At 37.4% G+C, this 14,364-nt stretch overlaps 1 protein-coding gene and 1 non-coding gene across 2 annotated transcripts; both read left to right on the top strand.

Moving 5' to 3' along the window:
* The first annotated feature begins 1,147 nt into the window (after positions 1-1,147).
* On the top strand, positions 1,148-1,220 carry TRNAE-CUC (transfer RNA glutamic acid (anticodon CUC)). Its single transcript has one exon. It is a non-coding gene; the product is annotated as a tRNA-Glu (tRNA).
* Positions 1,221-1,728: 508 nt separating this feature from the next.
* On the top strand, positions 1,729-4,150 carry LOC105057272 (uncharacterized). The gene is made up of 2 exons (XM_010939835.4): positions 1,729-2,158; positions 3,323-4,150. Exons 1-2 carry the CDS (start codon positions 2,009-2,011, stop codon positions 3,956-3,958), a joined length of 786 nt encoding a protein of 261 aa, XP_010938137.1. The 5' UTR covers positions 1,729-2,008; the 3' UTR covers positions 3,959-4,150.
* Positions 4,151-14,364: the final 10,214 nt, after the last annotated feature.

The following is a 14,364-nucleotide window of genomic DNA, read 5'->3' as shown; positions in this document are numbered from 1 at the left end:
ATAGCAGTTCTTGAGAAGTAAAGAAAAATCCTCTTACTTGATTGAAATTTTAAGATGAGAGAGACAGAAAAAAGTTCTTCCCATAAGAAGATACTTTCTATATTTTATGAGAAGTGAAAACCCACAAGGGATGGGTTTTGTATCTTCTCATGGGATGAAAATTAATGGCTATCTTTTCTTTCCAAAATTATTCTTATAAGATCAATTATTATAAATTAAAAATAATAATGATGATGATAATTTTACAAATATATGATTGTGGAGCATATAAATTCTCGAAAATACTATTTAAATATTATCCTTATAAGTATTAATATAATTTTATATAAATATTATCATAATATTTATATTAATATAAATAATATAATATTTATAATATATTAATATTATTTTAATATTAATACTACTTTAATTTTTTTATTAATATTAATATAGCATATATATATATATAATATTCATATTAATATAATTATATATTTAATATTATATTATATCTATTTTAATAATATTAAGATATTAGTATTATATAAATATAATATTAATACATATATTAGTATTATATCAATGTAATAAATTATTATTATATAAATATTATAATATATTAATATTATATTTATATGAATATAAATATAATATTATTATTTATATATAGTTTGAGGGCAAAAATGTATGGTTTTATATCTATTAAGGGTATAATAGATATTTTATATAATTTTTTTAGAAAGATAGATGTTCAACCAAATATGAGCCACTATGAAATAAATTATTTTTTATGAGTAATTAAATACATCAAAATTATATTTTTAAAAAATAATTTTTTAAAAAATAATTTTTTGAAAAAAAAAATTTATGAATCAAACGAGTTTGAAGTATATATTGATAGGAAGCTCACAGTTAGATTTCACAACATCTTCCCTCCATTTCATCTGTTCAAATTTGAACTTATTAGTGTTTCAAGCCGAAAGCTTGTCGACTCCAACGATGAAGGCTCACTGGATCTCGCACTTCGTCGAGCAATGAGCCAATGGCGAACTCATTTTATTTGCCGAACGGTTGCTGCATAATGGCCCCACGGATAAATTTTTGGTTTAATTCAATCGGGTTTTCAATTTGGAATTTATTTGATTAGATCGGCAGAAACTTTATCTCCGTTGTAGTCTAGTTGGTTAGGATACTCGGCTCTCACCCGAGAGACCCGGGTTCGATTCCCGGCAACGGAAATAATTTTTTTCTCGTTAAGCCGTGTCATTCAAACCCTTGGCCCCCCCGAAGAGAGACGTTTTGTACCGAGAGAGAGAGAGAGAGAGAGAGACTATTTGAATCGACAAAGATTTTTTCTTGTCGAAAAAAAAATAAATTTAAGAGCGGCCTACGAACTCGTACGCATTATTATATCCAACTCAAGTGGAAATCAGTGTCCTCTTCGCTAAAACCAGCCCTATAATTCAACTAATAAGACATGGTTCATTTAAAAAAAAAAAAAAAAAATGACTTGGCCTGCAACGTGCTAAGAAAGGTTTCTCTACGACAAATGGGTGTTGGCATCAGATCCATCACCACGTGTATCTCCCGCGAGAGATATTCTGTTCGCTATTCTACAATCCAGACTACTATTCTCGCTTCGACCTATGCTTGTCAATTCCACGTCCACAATTCAAAGTTGTCAGCAGAAATATTAAATACCATACGGTGAGGAGGACTAATAACTTGGGAAGAAAGCAAGTCTATCGTTTCTGTAGAATGTGTGGAGATGGTCCCTTCCACGTCTCCCTTACGCTCCCGTACATAAACTATTCCAGATTAAAATAGAGGTGAGAGAATTCATCTTGTTCTCCACCGTGCATCTACCACGGCATTTGGGATTGGCCGGACCTGGTCCATCTAATAATTTTTACGAAATGGTGGGGGGATGGGAACGTAGCCAGATTCCTTTAGGACTCTCCAACCTTTATTTATGCAAGTGGAGCATGAGATAGAATGTCCATAGAAGAATTAAAGGAGAGAGGAAATGGCAGAGCTATTCCGGAAACAGGCGAAGAATTATGCGGAGGCACGGCCGAATTATCCACAGGAGTTATTCCAGTTCATCGCATCCAAGACTCCAAACCACGATCTCGCTTGGGATGTCGGCACCGGAAGCGGACAGGCTGCCGTATCCGTAAGCCCCCCCCCCCCTCCCTCTAATTCATTGCACCATAGGTTCAATCGGTATTGGGTGATTTGGATCTCGGCGATTTCATCAAGTTTTCCCCAATTCGAGCTCCTCTCTCTCTCTCTCTTTCTAATTGACAGGATTGAGATTTGACTCGATTTTCATATCGATCCAAGTGTTTAACGGGGTAAAATAAAAATGAATTATTTTAGTTTTATATCATGACGTATTTGTTTTTGTGCGTTTGAGTTCCATTGGCTTATTTGATGAATTAATTATTTTTCTTTGAACATTTTGGATGATGAAATCATTTCTAGAAGATTTTTCTTGATCCCGAGCAGAGGTTTTATTTCGGGCCAATTGGGACTTTCGGCCCATTTAGCCTTGCTCGGGCTCACCCGATTGGACCTCGGGCCGGGTCTGGTCCTATTTTTAGTAGAGGCTGTTATAATTTTGCAGCCTGGGCTCATCTGAAGCCCAAAATATTTTCTGGGACAGGCCCGGACTAAATGGAAGCCCGACCTATTCCACCCGCTCTTCGACCCATGCCAGGGGCTGAGCTAGGGATTTCTATTGCTTAATTGGAATCATCAGACAGTTCGTGTATTGTTGGACTGAGCTTGGGCTGACAAGCTTGAGCAGCCCGATCCAGTCCCAATGTGAATTCTACTCCATAAATTTGGTTTTCTCTCAATATAATTGTATTACCGAGCCAAACTTGGTCCATGTTTTATCCGGCTCAAGCTAACCCCTACCCATGCCAAGTTGATGCAGTCCAATCTAACTTGAATGGCCTAGACAAGGGCAGCCTAACCTGGCTTGACCCGAGTTATGTTTGGCTTGGAAATTGGGAGGTGCTTTGGGTTCAAGCCCTCAAGATATGTTGTTTAGGCTCCAAGTCTGATGATCCATCAGGCATTCACCATTTGCATCTGATAATATCATGATGGTATACTTTGGCACTGATACGATATATCTAAAGTATTTAAAAGAACGCTCAAGATGTATATTCAGAAGCACACTTGTGTCCACACATCTCACATACTTAATATTGATATAAGTAGAGTAATCCAAATTTTTTGACAAACGTAAGAAGAGCCTCTTTTCTTTCTTTCTTTCTTTCTTTCTTTTTTTTTTTTTTTTAATTATTATTTTTGATAACCCCCTCAGCTAGCCAAGATCTACAATAACGTGGTGGCCACGGACACGAGCAGAGAACAACTAGCCTTCGCACCCAAGCTCCCCAATATCCGATACGTCCACACTCCCGCCACCGTCTCCGTCCCTGACCTCCAACGCGACGTGGCCGCACCATCCACCGTTGATCTCATCACCGTGGCCCAGGCCATCCACTGGTTCCACCTCCCCACCTTCTACGCCCAGGCCCGCCGCCTCCTCCGCGGGCCCCACGGCGTCCTCGCCGCGTGGTGCTACAACCTGCCCCGGGTGGACCCCGCCGTCGACTCCGTGCTCTCGCGCCTCTACGCCGAGTCCCGCCCCTTCTGGGCCCCGCAGCGACGGACGGTGGATGATGAGTTGCGGAGCATCGATTTCCCCTTCGATCCGGTGGAGGGGGAGGGGCACACCGGGCCGTTTGAGTGCACGGAGGAGAAGGAGATGGATTTGGAGATGTATCTGACGTACATCCGCTCGTGGTCGGCGTATCAGACGGCCAGGGAGAAGGGGGTGGAGCTGCTGAGCGACGGCTTGGCGAGTGATTTGGAGAAGGCTTGGGGTGGGGATGGGAAGGCTGTTAAGGTGGTCCGATATCCTATTTTTCTTAAGATTGGAAAGATGAGAGCTTAAAACTTGGAGGGAATCAAGAGGGAATGGATGTGCTGCATGGAGCATGTTTATGAAATTAACCTGCAAGCTTGGTTTATGAGGTTATGGTCGTTGGTCACTTCTTGCTCAGTGTACCCTGTCCAAGTAGTGATTTTTGTTGTACCAAAGATTCCAAGAGTACTTAGTTTACATTAAAAATAAAATTGGAACTCAGAGAGAGGCGTTGGATGGTTTGAAGAAAATATAATCTGCAAAAATTATCAAAAAAGACATGTGACCAACTGTCGATTGCTATGCGTTGAAAGATTTAGCGTGAACACGATACAAAAATTTTTCTCAAAAAAAGTAATCATATTTTTGCCACGATTCAAAAGATCCAATTAGAAAACAACTAAAAATCTCCATAGAAATATATAGGAGAAGCTAAAATCTTTGACATTAACAATAAGATGACCTTCTGAATTTATTGTAGTATCAATTTTTCTTAAATTTTTTGAACTCTATAACCAGCGTAAGCTATCGTCTCTCTATTAACTTCAAATTTTCTATGAAAATTTCTATTACCATGTACATATTGTGATTTCAATAAAGTAAGATAGCTTCACCTATTTCCTACTTTAATTAAAAAAAAAAAAAAAAAAGATTCTGAATCAATGTGCCGATATTGTATTCCTTGGATCATTATCATTTGATACTAATTTGAGAGAAGTGCTACCTTCTCGGTTTGCAGTGAGGATTCCTCATTTCCCAGCACCTTTTATGTGGCGTACAATTTATTGATCCAAATCAATTAACTTTATTATCAGCAAAACCCATCAACCTCTCATCATGGAATCGAGATGATGAGACAGAAAAAGGATTAGTTTGATTCCCAAAATACCTTTCTGGATTTTTTTTCAATGCCCGAGCAATTCACGAAAATGAGAAGTGGATGAATAATTATCTATTTCTTGAAGAAATCAAAGAGTTTCTTGGGAATCTTATAGGATGGTCGAAATTTTATCTGAGTTCCCATCCTATTGAAAGATCCATCAGAGATCAAACATTCCAACCCTGAATCCTCTGACTCCAAGCTCCTTTGATCATGAAAAAGCTATCACTTTTACCCAAAAAAAGAAAAAAAAGGCTACCACTAATTCCATTCCAAGCTTGGAGTTCGATGAATCGCGAACAATTCTCCAGGAAAAGGTTACACATGTCATGGCCGATGTGGCGGTAGCAAATTAAGTAGGGGAATGTTCCCCATCAAGGGATCATCATCAAAAGTGAAGCCACGTGTGGAGTTTAATGCTGTCGGCTATGTGTTGGTTCCAGCCATTCAATCTTGTGTCGGACGTAAAAGCTACGTGAGCCCAAGATTGCGGTGCCCATTTTGATTACACCAAAAAGAGGCTCTTTGGTTGGAAATTCCCAGGGCACGGCAATAAACCCTAAATCTGTTGTTTTATGAGAGAGATGGTTTGCACTTTTATGCTTGTGCCAAGTTTTTCAGAAAGCTATCATGGCACTCTGGTTTCGTGCACATGAAAAGTTTCCAGTCTCATGTAGTGACGAAGGAATTGCATCATTGATGAACACTAGTGTCATACATGGGGTGGTTGATTAGTTACAAAGCCAATAATAGGTGGGGGCAGTAAATTTTTGATGTGAAATAATGAGTGTCACAGTATTTTCCAAGCTTCTCATACCATCACCAATAGCAGAGAGAGAGAGGCAGGCAACTCAAGATTTTCCTCTTGTTATTATTTTTTTCTAAAGTAACAGTCATCATCCATTAAGCTGGATAAACTAGCTCATGGACATGATAGCAGATTGACCTTTTTTTCATTTTTGATGAAAGGGAGATCAAAGATGACCCAAAATTTATTAACAAGTAGAAAGAGTTTATATCCAGGAGTTTGAAATATTTGTAAGGAGATAATACAACAAGAGCACCTCTGCTTCTCTTGGGGTTGAAAGGCAAAAACTAAGCCAACTAAAATGCTGAAACGTACCATACAGCCATGACGGAAGGATTGGAGCTTCTGTGAATCGATGGAACAAAAGAGTTGGGATAGGATTAACAATTAACCAGGTTCAGAAATTATGAAGCAGTCGGGGAATCATCTAATATCCAGAGAATGGGAGGTAGTTTACTTGGTTTATACCACTTGGTTCCATCAAACCTGAATAAATAGACCAATCTGAAATTAAGTAGAACAGCTTTTCTAGTAATTCCTTCAGCCCAGGAATGTTTGTTGAGAAACATACACATGTTCCTCTCAATCCAGCAAATTGCTCCAATAATTGCCAATAATTGTTCGAGCTACGGACTGCATCATAGAGGAAAATGAGAGCTCCTCCCAAGAAGAATATACTTTAGTCAACCTCTCTGGTGGACCAAAATTCTCCAAATACTAGTATATGGACGTCCAAATTTAAGAGGTCAAAGAGCATGAGATAAAGATATTACCAGCCAATTCTACATTCTCATCACAAAATGGGCAGCTACCAATACATCTACCAAGCTTTTTTTTCGAAAGGATTTCTCCGGTATTAAGCCTGATTAGAATTCTCAGAACACCAAATAATAGTCTTTAGCATATGAAGACCATTTGATGGTCCAGCATATCATCATCAATCATGCACCGCATGATCCATGCATCCATATTTGATTCAAAGTGTAATATGCAATTGACATTATTGTATATCTTCTGAAATACACATACATTGGATCAACTTGCAGACTGTCACACATGTGAGTTAGCCATGTAACACGCTATCATGAGATGTGCATGGAACATGAGCAGCAGTAGGTTGGCTTTAATCAACAACATGTATATTCTTGTGCTCCCATAGGCCATTGAAATCACATCAGTGAAACACAAATTAAGGCATGGTTGTTGGGATGGAAACAACCACACCATATCTAGGAGCGTGGTGGGGCTGGAGGACGGTACGGACGGTCGGTATTGGTCGAGTTCTTCCCCAACCTTCCATGACAGGAGGGGTCTTATCATCTTCCCAATTTTAAGGGCGAGGTGGGCACACTTTAATCTTTTCTCATCCATTCTTGGAATGTGTAGGTCCACGTCCATCACCAATCACCATGCTCTTGGTTGGAGATATCTGCATAGAAAATATGTTTTAATAGAACAGTAGCATAATTTTATTTTGTTATAACTATAGAATAAAATATTTTAGTTTGATCTATATTGAGATCTTAATTTTGGAGTATTTTTATCGTAATTGGGTATATAGCATGTTATGATAGTGCATCTATAAACATCTTCACTAATCTAGGTGTGCCATTACCGAGACTTGATTGGATAGCCTCTACTCGGCATATTTTGCAAAGACAAGATCCTACTTAGAATCCAAAAGGTAGTATTTTTATTGCATATCTTCTAAAAGAAACACAACGATGGAATTTACATTGTTCATGTCCAGTTATGTACTCATTCTGGAATATAATGTGAAGACCACATGGCCGATCTATGTGGAACGGGTCCAAGTTTTGGTCCTGGTGATAGAAACGACTATCAGATTGAATAAGATATAGATCGGATCAGGTATATGATAGGTCAAAAATTTATCAATTTGAACCTGATTTATGTTAAATAGGTCAAAGATTCAAATCTATATTTGATCATTTTCTTACATATATAATATAATCTGATCTATAGTCAGTTAAAATAAATTAAATAGTTAAGCATTGCTATCTTTATTCAGTGATATTTTCCTCATTTATACCGTTTACTCGTGCACCCTTTCCATGACCAAGTTTGGAATTCTTCGCCCCATTTTTGATGCAAGGTCCAAATTAATTTAAACAATTTCATCCCATTCCAATCGGCATGCAGGTCTACTTGTCGATCCCATGGCCTCGGTGGTATCAACTTGGAGTTTTGAAGCTTCTAGTTTGCATCAATTCAATCATTTGATGCTTTATTTACTTAGCGAACAACATATTAACCTACCATATGCTTGGTGAGGAAAACCCTAGCCTGTGGACCACAATGACTTTATCTTATCCAATGGCCGCAAGAGGGCAGAAGGTTCAAGTTTCCAAAAGAGTAGGCGAAATTTGTTTGGGATGTCACTATCGCAAGACAAATTGCACGCATCAACTAATCATGGCAGATTCTCTTATTATTTAATATAAAGTATTAGTGGCATGTTAGTCTGGTAACATGCATACCATGTTTACCACCTTAAGGCCATTTTTTTTTTTTTTTTTTTGGATAATATGTTTACCACGTTGAGACATTAGTTGATGCGTGTAGTATTGATCGGTCCATTTAGAAGATAGTTCTACACATTTGTAAATATAGGCCTAATCTAATATACAATCCAATATATTTTATAATTTTACTGATTTAATTTATGGATTATATAGAATTTTGGATCCAACCATCCAGACATACCTTAAATGAAAGAATCATACTGAGGTCCCCTATTTGCACATTATACTATTACATGCTATTATAATCCTTGGTTAAGTAAAAGTTTTTCTAACACGCACTTAGTTAATAATTAATCCTTAAATTTAATTACTTGTTATCAAAAATGCTTGAAAATAATAATTAGATATCTTCTTAGTAATTAAGAACATTGAAATAGGTACATGTCACAAAATTACCTCAGCTGCTTTTAATTTTTTGTTTATTCAAATAAGGTAGCTTACAATGATCGATTATCTCTATCATTTACGATCGTTTTCTTCTTTAATGTTAGAATAATTAGTTTGCATACTCTTATGTTTTTTTTTGTCTCTTTATTATTTAATTTTCTATAGCAAAGCTAGCTTTGCACATGAATGCAACTAAATATTTTTGTGCACCGTGTGCACGTCGCATATCTACGTTGCTTGTGGTATATTTCATCGAAGATTACATAGAATTTGCACAAGATGGTAGATAATAACGACAAGGGTTCTTTTATTAATTACATGGTAGGCCACATAAGGTGCCAAAATAACAAGAGTAATTAGACCTCCTCCCCAATAATTAATTAAGGCTATTGAAAGAACTTAACGGCAAACAGACCCTCTCTCTTATGCTCATGCACAAGCTGCTCATAATGTGTCCGACATTATTCCTCTTAGATGGTCTCTCATGAACATCTCCAACTATACAAATTATATTGTACGTACCTTTGTATTACAAAAGTTAGCAAGCATATTTGGCACCTTAGTTTTTTTATTCTGTGACTTCTTTTTGTTGGTGGTCCTCCATATGGGTGTAGCTAAAACACCACATCATGAGCGTCACATAACCCCATTATTTTTATAAGTTAGAACATGATGTAGGGCTTGCATTGAAAGAGTTAGCATATGGTTGGACACAGCATGCATGCAACTGTTCATGGAAAACGATCGAGCACTCATCTTCACTAATTTATACAAATTGGTAATTCTAAAATTTAAAATAGATAATAAGAATAACTTTTTGATGATTTCGTTTTGATTCTGCATGCGCCGGCTTAGAAATAAGAAGGATCAAACAACCACCGCTGAAGGTATTTATATTAAAAAATAAAAAAATAATATTAAAGGTATATTTAGTTGGGAGAGTTGGGCTCTAGAGTAGGATTGAGAATAAGTGACTTCAATTCGAGTCACTTTATTAAGAGGGGTCATATTTTTATTTTAATTTTGAAAGTAACAGAAATGCCCCAATATCCCAAAATCTAATTTTTCTAGCACGTGTGGTTTGCAATCAGAATGGATTAGAATAGAAATTGGAATAGTCATATCCTCCGATCTATCTGATTTATGATCAGGATCGAAATTAGAATTAAAATGGAATTTGGATATAAGAAAAGGGTAGAGATTGGGTTTTGAGGAATTGAGATATTCTTTTTTTTTTTTTTGAATCGAAATGGAAATGGAACTCTTCCCAACTAAATAGATGAAATGAAAGTTATTCGTTCTCATTCCCATTCCAAAGTCCAACTCTATCAAACCAAGCATATCCTAATATTTAAATCGTAGTCCGATTCTGATTTCGAAACTAAATAGGTTGAGAGATAGGCCATTCCGATTTCCATTCCTACCCATTCTGATTGCGATTTAGATTGCAAACCTAACTTACCCTCTGAATACAATATGTGGGTTGGCCCTCTAATGTGTCTATTAGTTTGTTTTCCACTTGCTTGAGGCCCAAAAACCGAGACAAATTAAAATCAAAGAAGAGGAGAGGGTGAGTGGCAGAGATGGCGAACGACCCTCCAAGACAGCAGCAGCGCACAGGGTGGGGGCACATAAATTCTTCTAGAGGAATTTAAGGGGGACGCTCGTTGAGACACACCGACCACCAACCTTTGGTTTGGCTTTTGGGGCACATGCATTGAGCCAGGGTTAGCTTTAGAGAACGGTGCAGCTCGGCTCCTTTAAGGGGGACTGCACCGAACCTCCCCATGGTTGGTCCCAGACTTCACTTAGATTCTGCTCTATTTGCGGAGAAAAAGATAGGGAACAAGAATGTGATGATGATGATGTGTACTTGTGCACTAGTTTAACAACAGCTAAAAGGAATTAATTAGCAATTAAAACGAAAATTCCTCCCTTTCTTTAATAATTTATCTCCTAACTTTTAATTGATTTTTCAAGTTCCTCGAGTACTTTGTTTTAAGGAATCTTTAAATACATATCTTTGGGCGTGTTACATTTTCCTAAAGGCACAAAGTTGAAAAGAGGAAGCATAATGGTAAATTTGTCCATCTATTTCATTAAGAGGAGATGAAGCAGATCGATCATGGTAGGAAGAAGTCCAATTAATGATTAGAGGCAAAGCCTTGTGCACGAAGAGGAAAAAAAAATTTTCTTCTCCTCAGCTTTGATGATCCGCCTCTCAGCTTTTAAATTCTTTGGTTTCCTCGGTACATATCTTTTGATGCATTATGTTTTTTATAAAAACCAAAGGTGACAGAAGGAAGCATCTTTGTCGATTTCATAATCTATTTCATTAAGTGGAGGTGGTCTAGATCATGATTAGAAGAAATGCAATGGCCTGAGTCAAAACTTCGTGCATGAAAGCAAAGATGAGAACTTATATATTATTCTCTAATACCTTGATTAACCTAAATGGAAATTTCAAGTATTGGATGAAAGTATGAGAATTTTCAGATAATTTTGAGAATTGCAAGACCTGTCATAAATGTTAAGCAATAGTAACAACAATATAGATATCCTATGCAGGAAAGCAGCTGGACAAGTTTGGGTTTCAACTTCATTAGAAATAGTATTGTAATAGTTGGCTGCTGACTAGCACTTTGACAGCATATAGGTATTGCATGTTCAAGCCTTGTTGTTACTTAACTGGCTTCCAACAGGCAGCCAAAAGTTTGATTGACAGTGCCATCTCAGACTTTTATGAGCACATTTTGTGACAAAGATATCACATGTAATTAACACTCTTTTAAAAAATGAAAAATGGAAAAGATGATTCTTTTTCAAGCAGCTAATATGTATTACTTATCAACTTTGAATATTTTGTTTTAAGCAATTATCGTGTCAATCGATCGCTTCAATTAGCATTGCATTTGGTAGATAGAAGTCTAAATTATCCGAACTCACAGGATTCAAGTTGGAGTGGAAAAGGAGCATACAATGCATATATGCAATGTTATAAACTGTCTAAAGAAGGGGAACAAAAAACAAAAAAAAAAAAAAAAAGAAAAGAAGCAAAAAAAAAAAAAAAAAAAAAAAAAGAGACAAGGTTTAGAAGCTTACAATACCCACATATTAAAATCAACACATAACCATCAAGTGAGGTTACATTCAAAAGCATGGCACATGGAGGGCCCATTTACTAAAGGGATTAGGCATCTTTTCCACATAAGAGCCAAATAAAGTGTGCACCAGTGTTGACTGTGCCTGTGATTTATAATATCTGTCAGCTTTGTTTTTTGATTACACTCTTATTAGGAATCGACCAAACAAAATAAAAACTACAACAATAAACATATGTCACCATCTTGACTTTGTTGACTGAGCTTCTTCTACTGGCATAATGAATCATTAGCTCCTTCTCATACCCTAGTTTCTCGGATGCTGTTAGCAATTACTTAATAATTAAAGGAAGAGCCATGCAAGACCAAATGTTTTTAGTGCTTTTCCTGAGGGTTAAAGCAAGGTTAGGCAGGTTCCCATTATTTTGTTAGAGAGTGGGTACATATGATGAAGGGTCGCTTGGATTCCCTTCGATTGGTTTGTCAATTCACTGCTGAATATTTGGATCAGAGCATACACTGTGGTGGAACATATATATTATTTTAGAAATTAATAACCCTCCTTCATGGTGAAGGAATTTAGACCTCATTCATCACCATGAAACCGATTAGAATACATCATTCTATGATGTTATTTTATTCCAAGGTGGAAGAGATCAACACCTCATGGTAACACTCAAAAAGACTGTCAGTGAGAACATGGATACCTCACGCTAACTATTAACAGTGAGAAACGCCACCGTTTCATTTGGTTCCGATGCAGGATTTTATAACGTATAATATTTATTTTATGGTTAAGCTGGAGGTTTCCTCTCCGCCTATTCTGTGGTGGAAACCAAATTTACCATGGAAAGAAGGGAGGCAGACAACAAACATGAATGTCTATCAAGTCTAAAACTGCAGCACTACGTAGTTTTTTTTTTTTTTTAATTTGTCTCTCTATCTGTTTGCCGGCTTCTGGAATCACCCTCTCGGACCACTACTCAAACACCAACCTCACAAAGTTTATCTAATTATAAAATTCTAACAAATGATAATAAAAATAGATATATAAAATAATTTATAAGATTTTTGTATGAGAATTTTGAATTTAAATGGTGCAATTCTCCTTGTTGGTAAAGGTCACTATAGATCCTGCCCCCAAACAACTTTGGTCCATCTTCCTTCCATCCTAAGTCTCTCCTCCTCTCCCCCCCAACAAAAAAAAAAAAAAAAAAACTAAATAGAGTAGTAATATACCATTCACAAATAATAAAACTGTAATTCTAGAGGGGGCTATGGCTATGATCCATGGCTGTTGTGGGGTATATCGTAGAATCACTGGTTTACAAGACTGTGAAGGCTATGTTGCTTCTAAATTAACCTAACATCACTTTGTGTTAGATGCATTTTGTTTACATATTCAAAGTCTAGCTGAGACCAAGATGATTAAATAATCAAAAAAAAAAAAAAAAAAGAACTACATATCCATCTTGCATGCATGCTTATATACCTGTACGTTTCTGATAATAAGACATTTTCGGATCATGTAAGAGTTATCAATAGGACATTTCAGACCATTCAAGGTTGCTGACATATGATATTATGGAAAAATTTAAGCCTTCTGTATTTGTTCATCTTTTCGTTGTTAACTTTTACCATAAATTTATATAAAATACATGCATATGCATGTGCATACATTATATGCAATATACAAACACATAAATGCATGCATGCCATGCATACAATTACATTCTTCCAGAAAGCTCAACATGTTGCAACTGCTCGACTTCAGTAAATCTTGGAATAGCGTATGTTAATCCAAATAGAAATATATGTATAAAAGTTTTAACCAATGAGGGACAAGGACAAAACTATGTCATGCTAAAGAGGAACTACCGAGGCCCTTCGGTGGCCGAGGAAGGGGACAGAGGCGAGTCCCAGTAAAAAAAACCAACCCTCCGTAGTCTCCGCGTCGTCGGCTTGCGGTGAGAAAAAGGGGGCATAGGTGACCGAACTTTGGGCCAACCCCTGCCCTCCACCCTCACCTTCTTCCCACCCACACCCTTAAATATATATTTATGAGGCCAGCCCTCTTCTCGTTTTGTCCTCTCGGCCCTGTGCCCACAGAACGTCAGCCCTCATAATTTAAGGGTGCGTTTCTTTGACCACTTGTTGGATTCTTCCTCCCCTCCCTTTGAAAAATCTGCCCTCCCTTTGCTCTGCATTGGGGACCCATCTCCCCATGCATGCACCTCTCCAAACATCACATGCCCCTCTGGGGTGCAAAGCCAAACCCTACCTCCCCTCCCTTTTGGCCCTTCCTTCACATGTTGATGTGATCAAAAAGGAGCCCAACAAGATACCTGAGAAACCCATTAGCCTTCCTAAAGTCAGGTTTTGCCAAAGGTGGCCCCACATGTTCCCTTGCCTTCTCCTATTTGTTGGACTCCTTTTCTGGGGATGAGATGCAGGTAACTCTGCACTGCAAGGAATTACCAAGGCATTGGTAACATGCTATTGGGTTCCCTTCTGAGCTTGGCAATGGTGGTGCCCTTTTAATGAAGTACACTTGAGAGGTTCTAGAGTGGCTGATCTATGGATCTGGGTTCATGATAGATTCGCTCTGATAGCACACATGACTAGAGTAGATAACATTACTGCATCTAATCATGTAGAATTTTTCATAGACAGACATTTTATGAACCGACATGGTAACGATAACACATGCACGA

Source organism: Elaeis guineensis, chromosome 14 (assembly GCF_000442705.2).
Source record: "Elaeis guineensis isolate ETL-2024a chromosome 14, EG11, whole genome shotgun sequence".
Taxonomy (NCBI): Eukaryota; Viridiplantae; Streptophyta; class Magnoliopsida; order Arecales; family Arecaceae; genus Elaeis; species Elaeis guineensis.
This window is presented reverse-complemented; position numbering and strand designations above follow the sequence as displayed.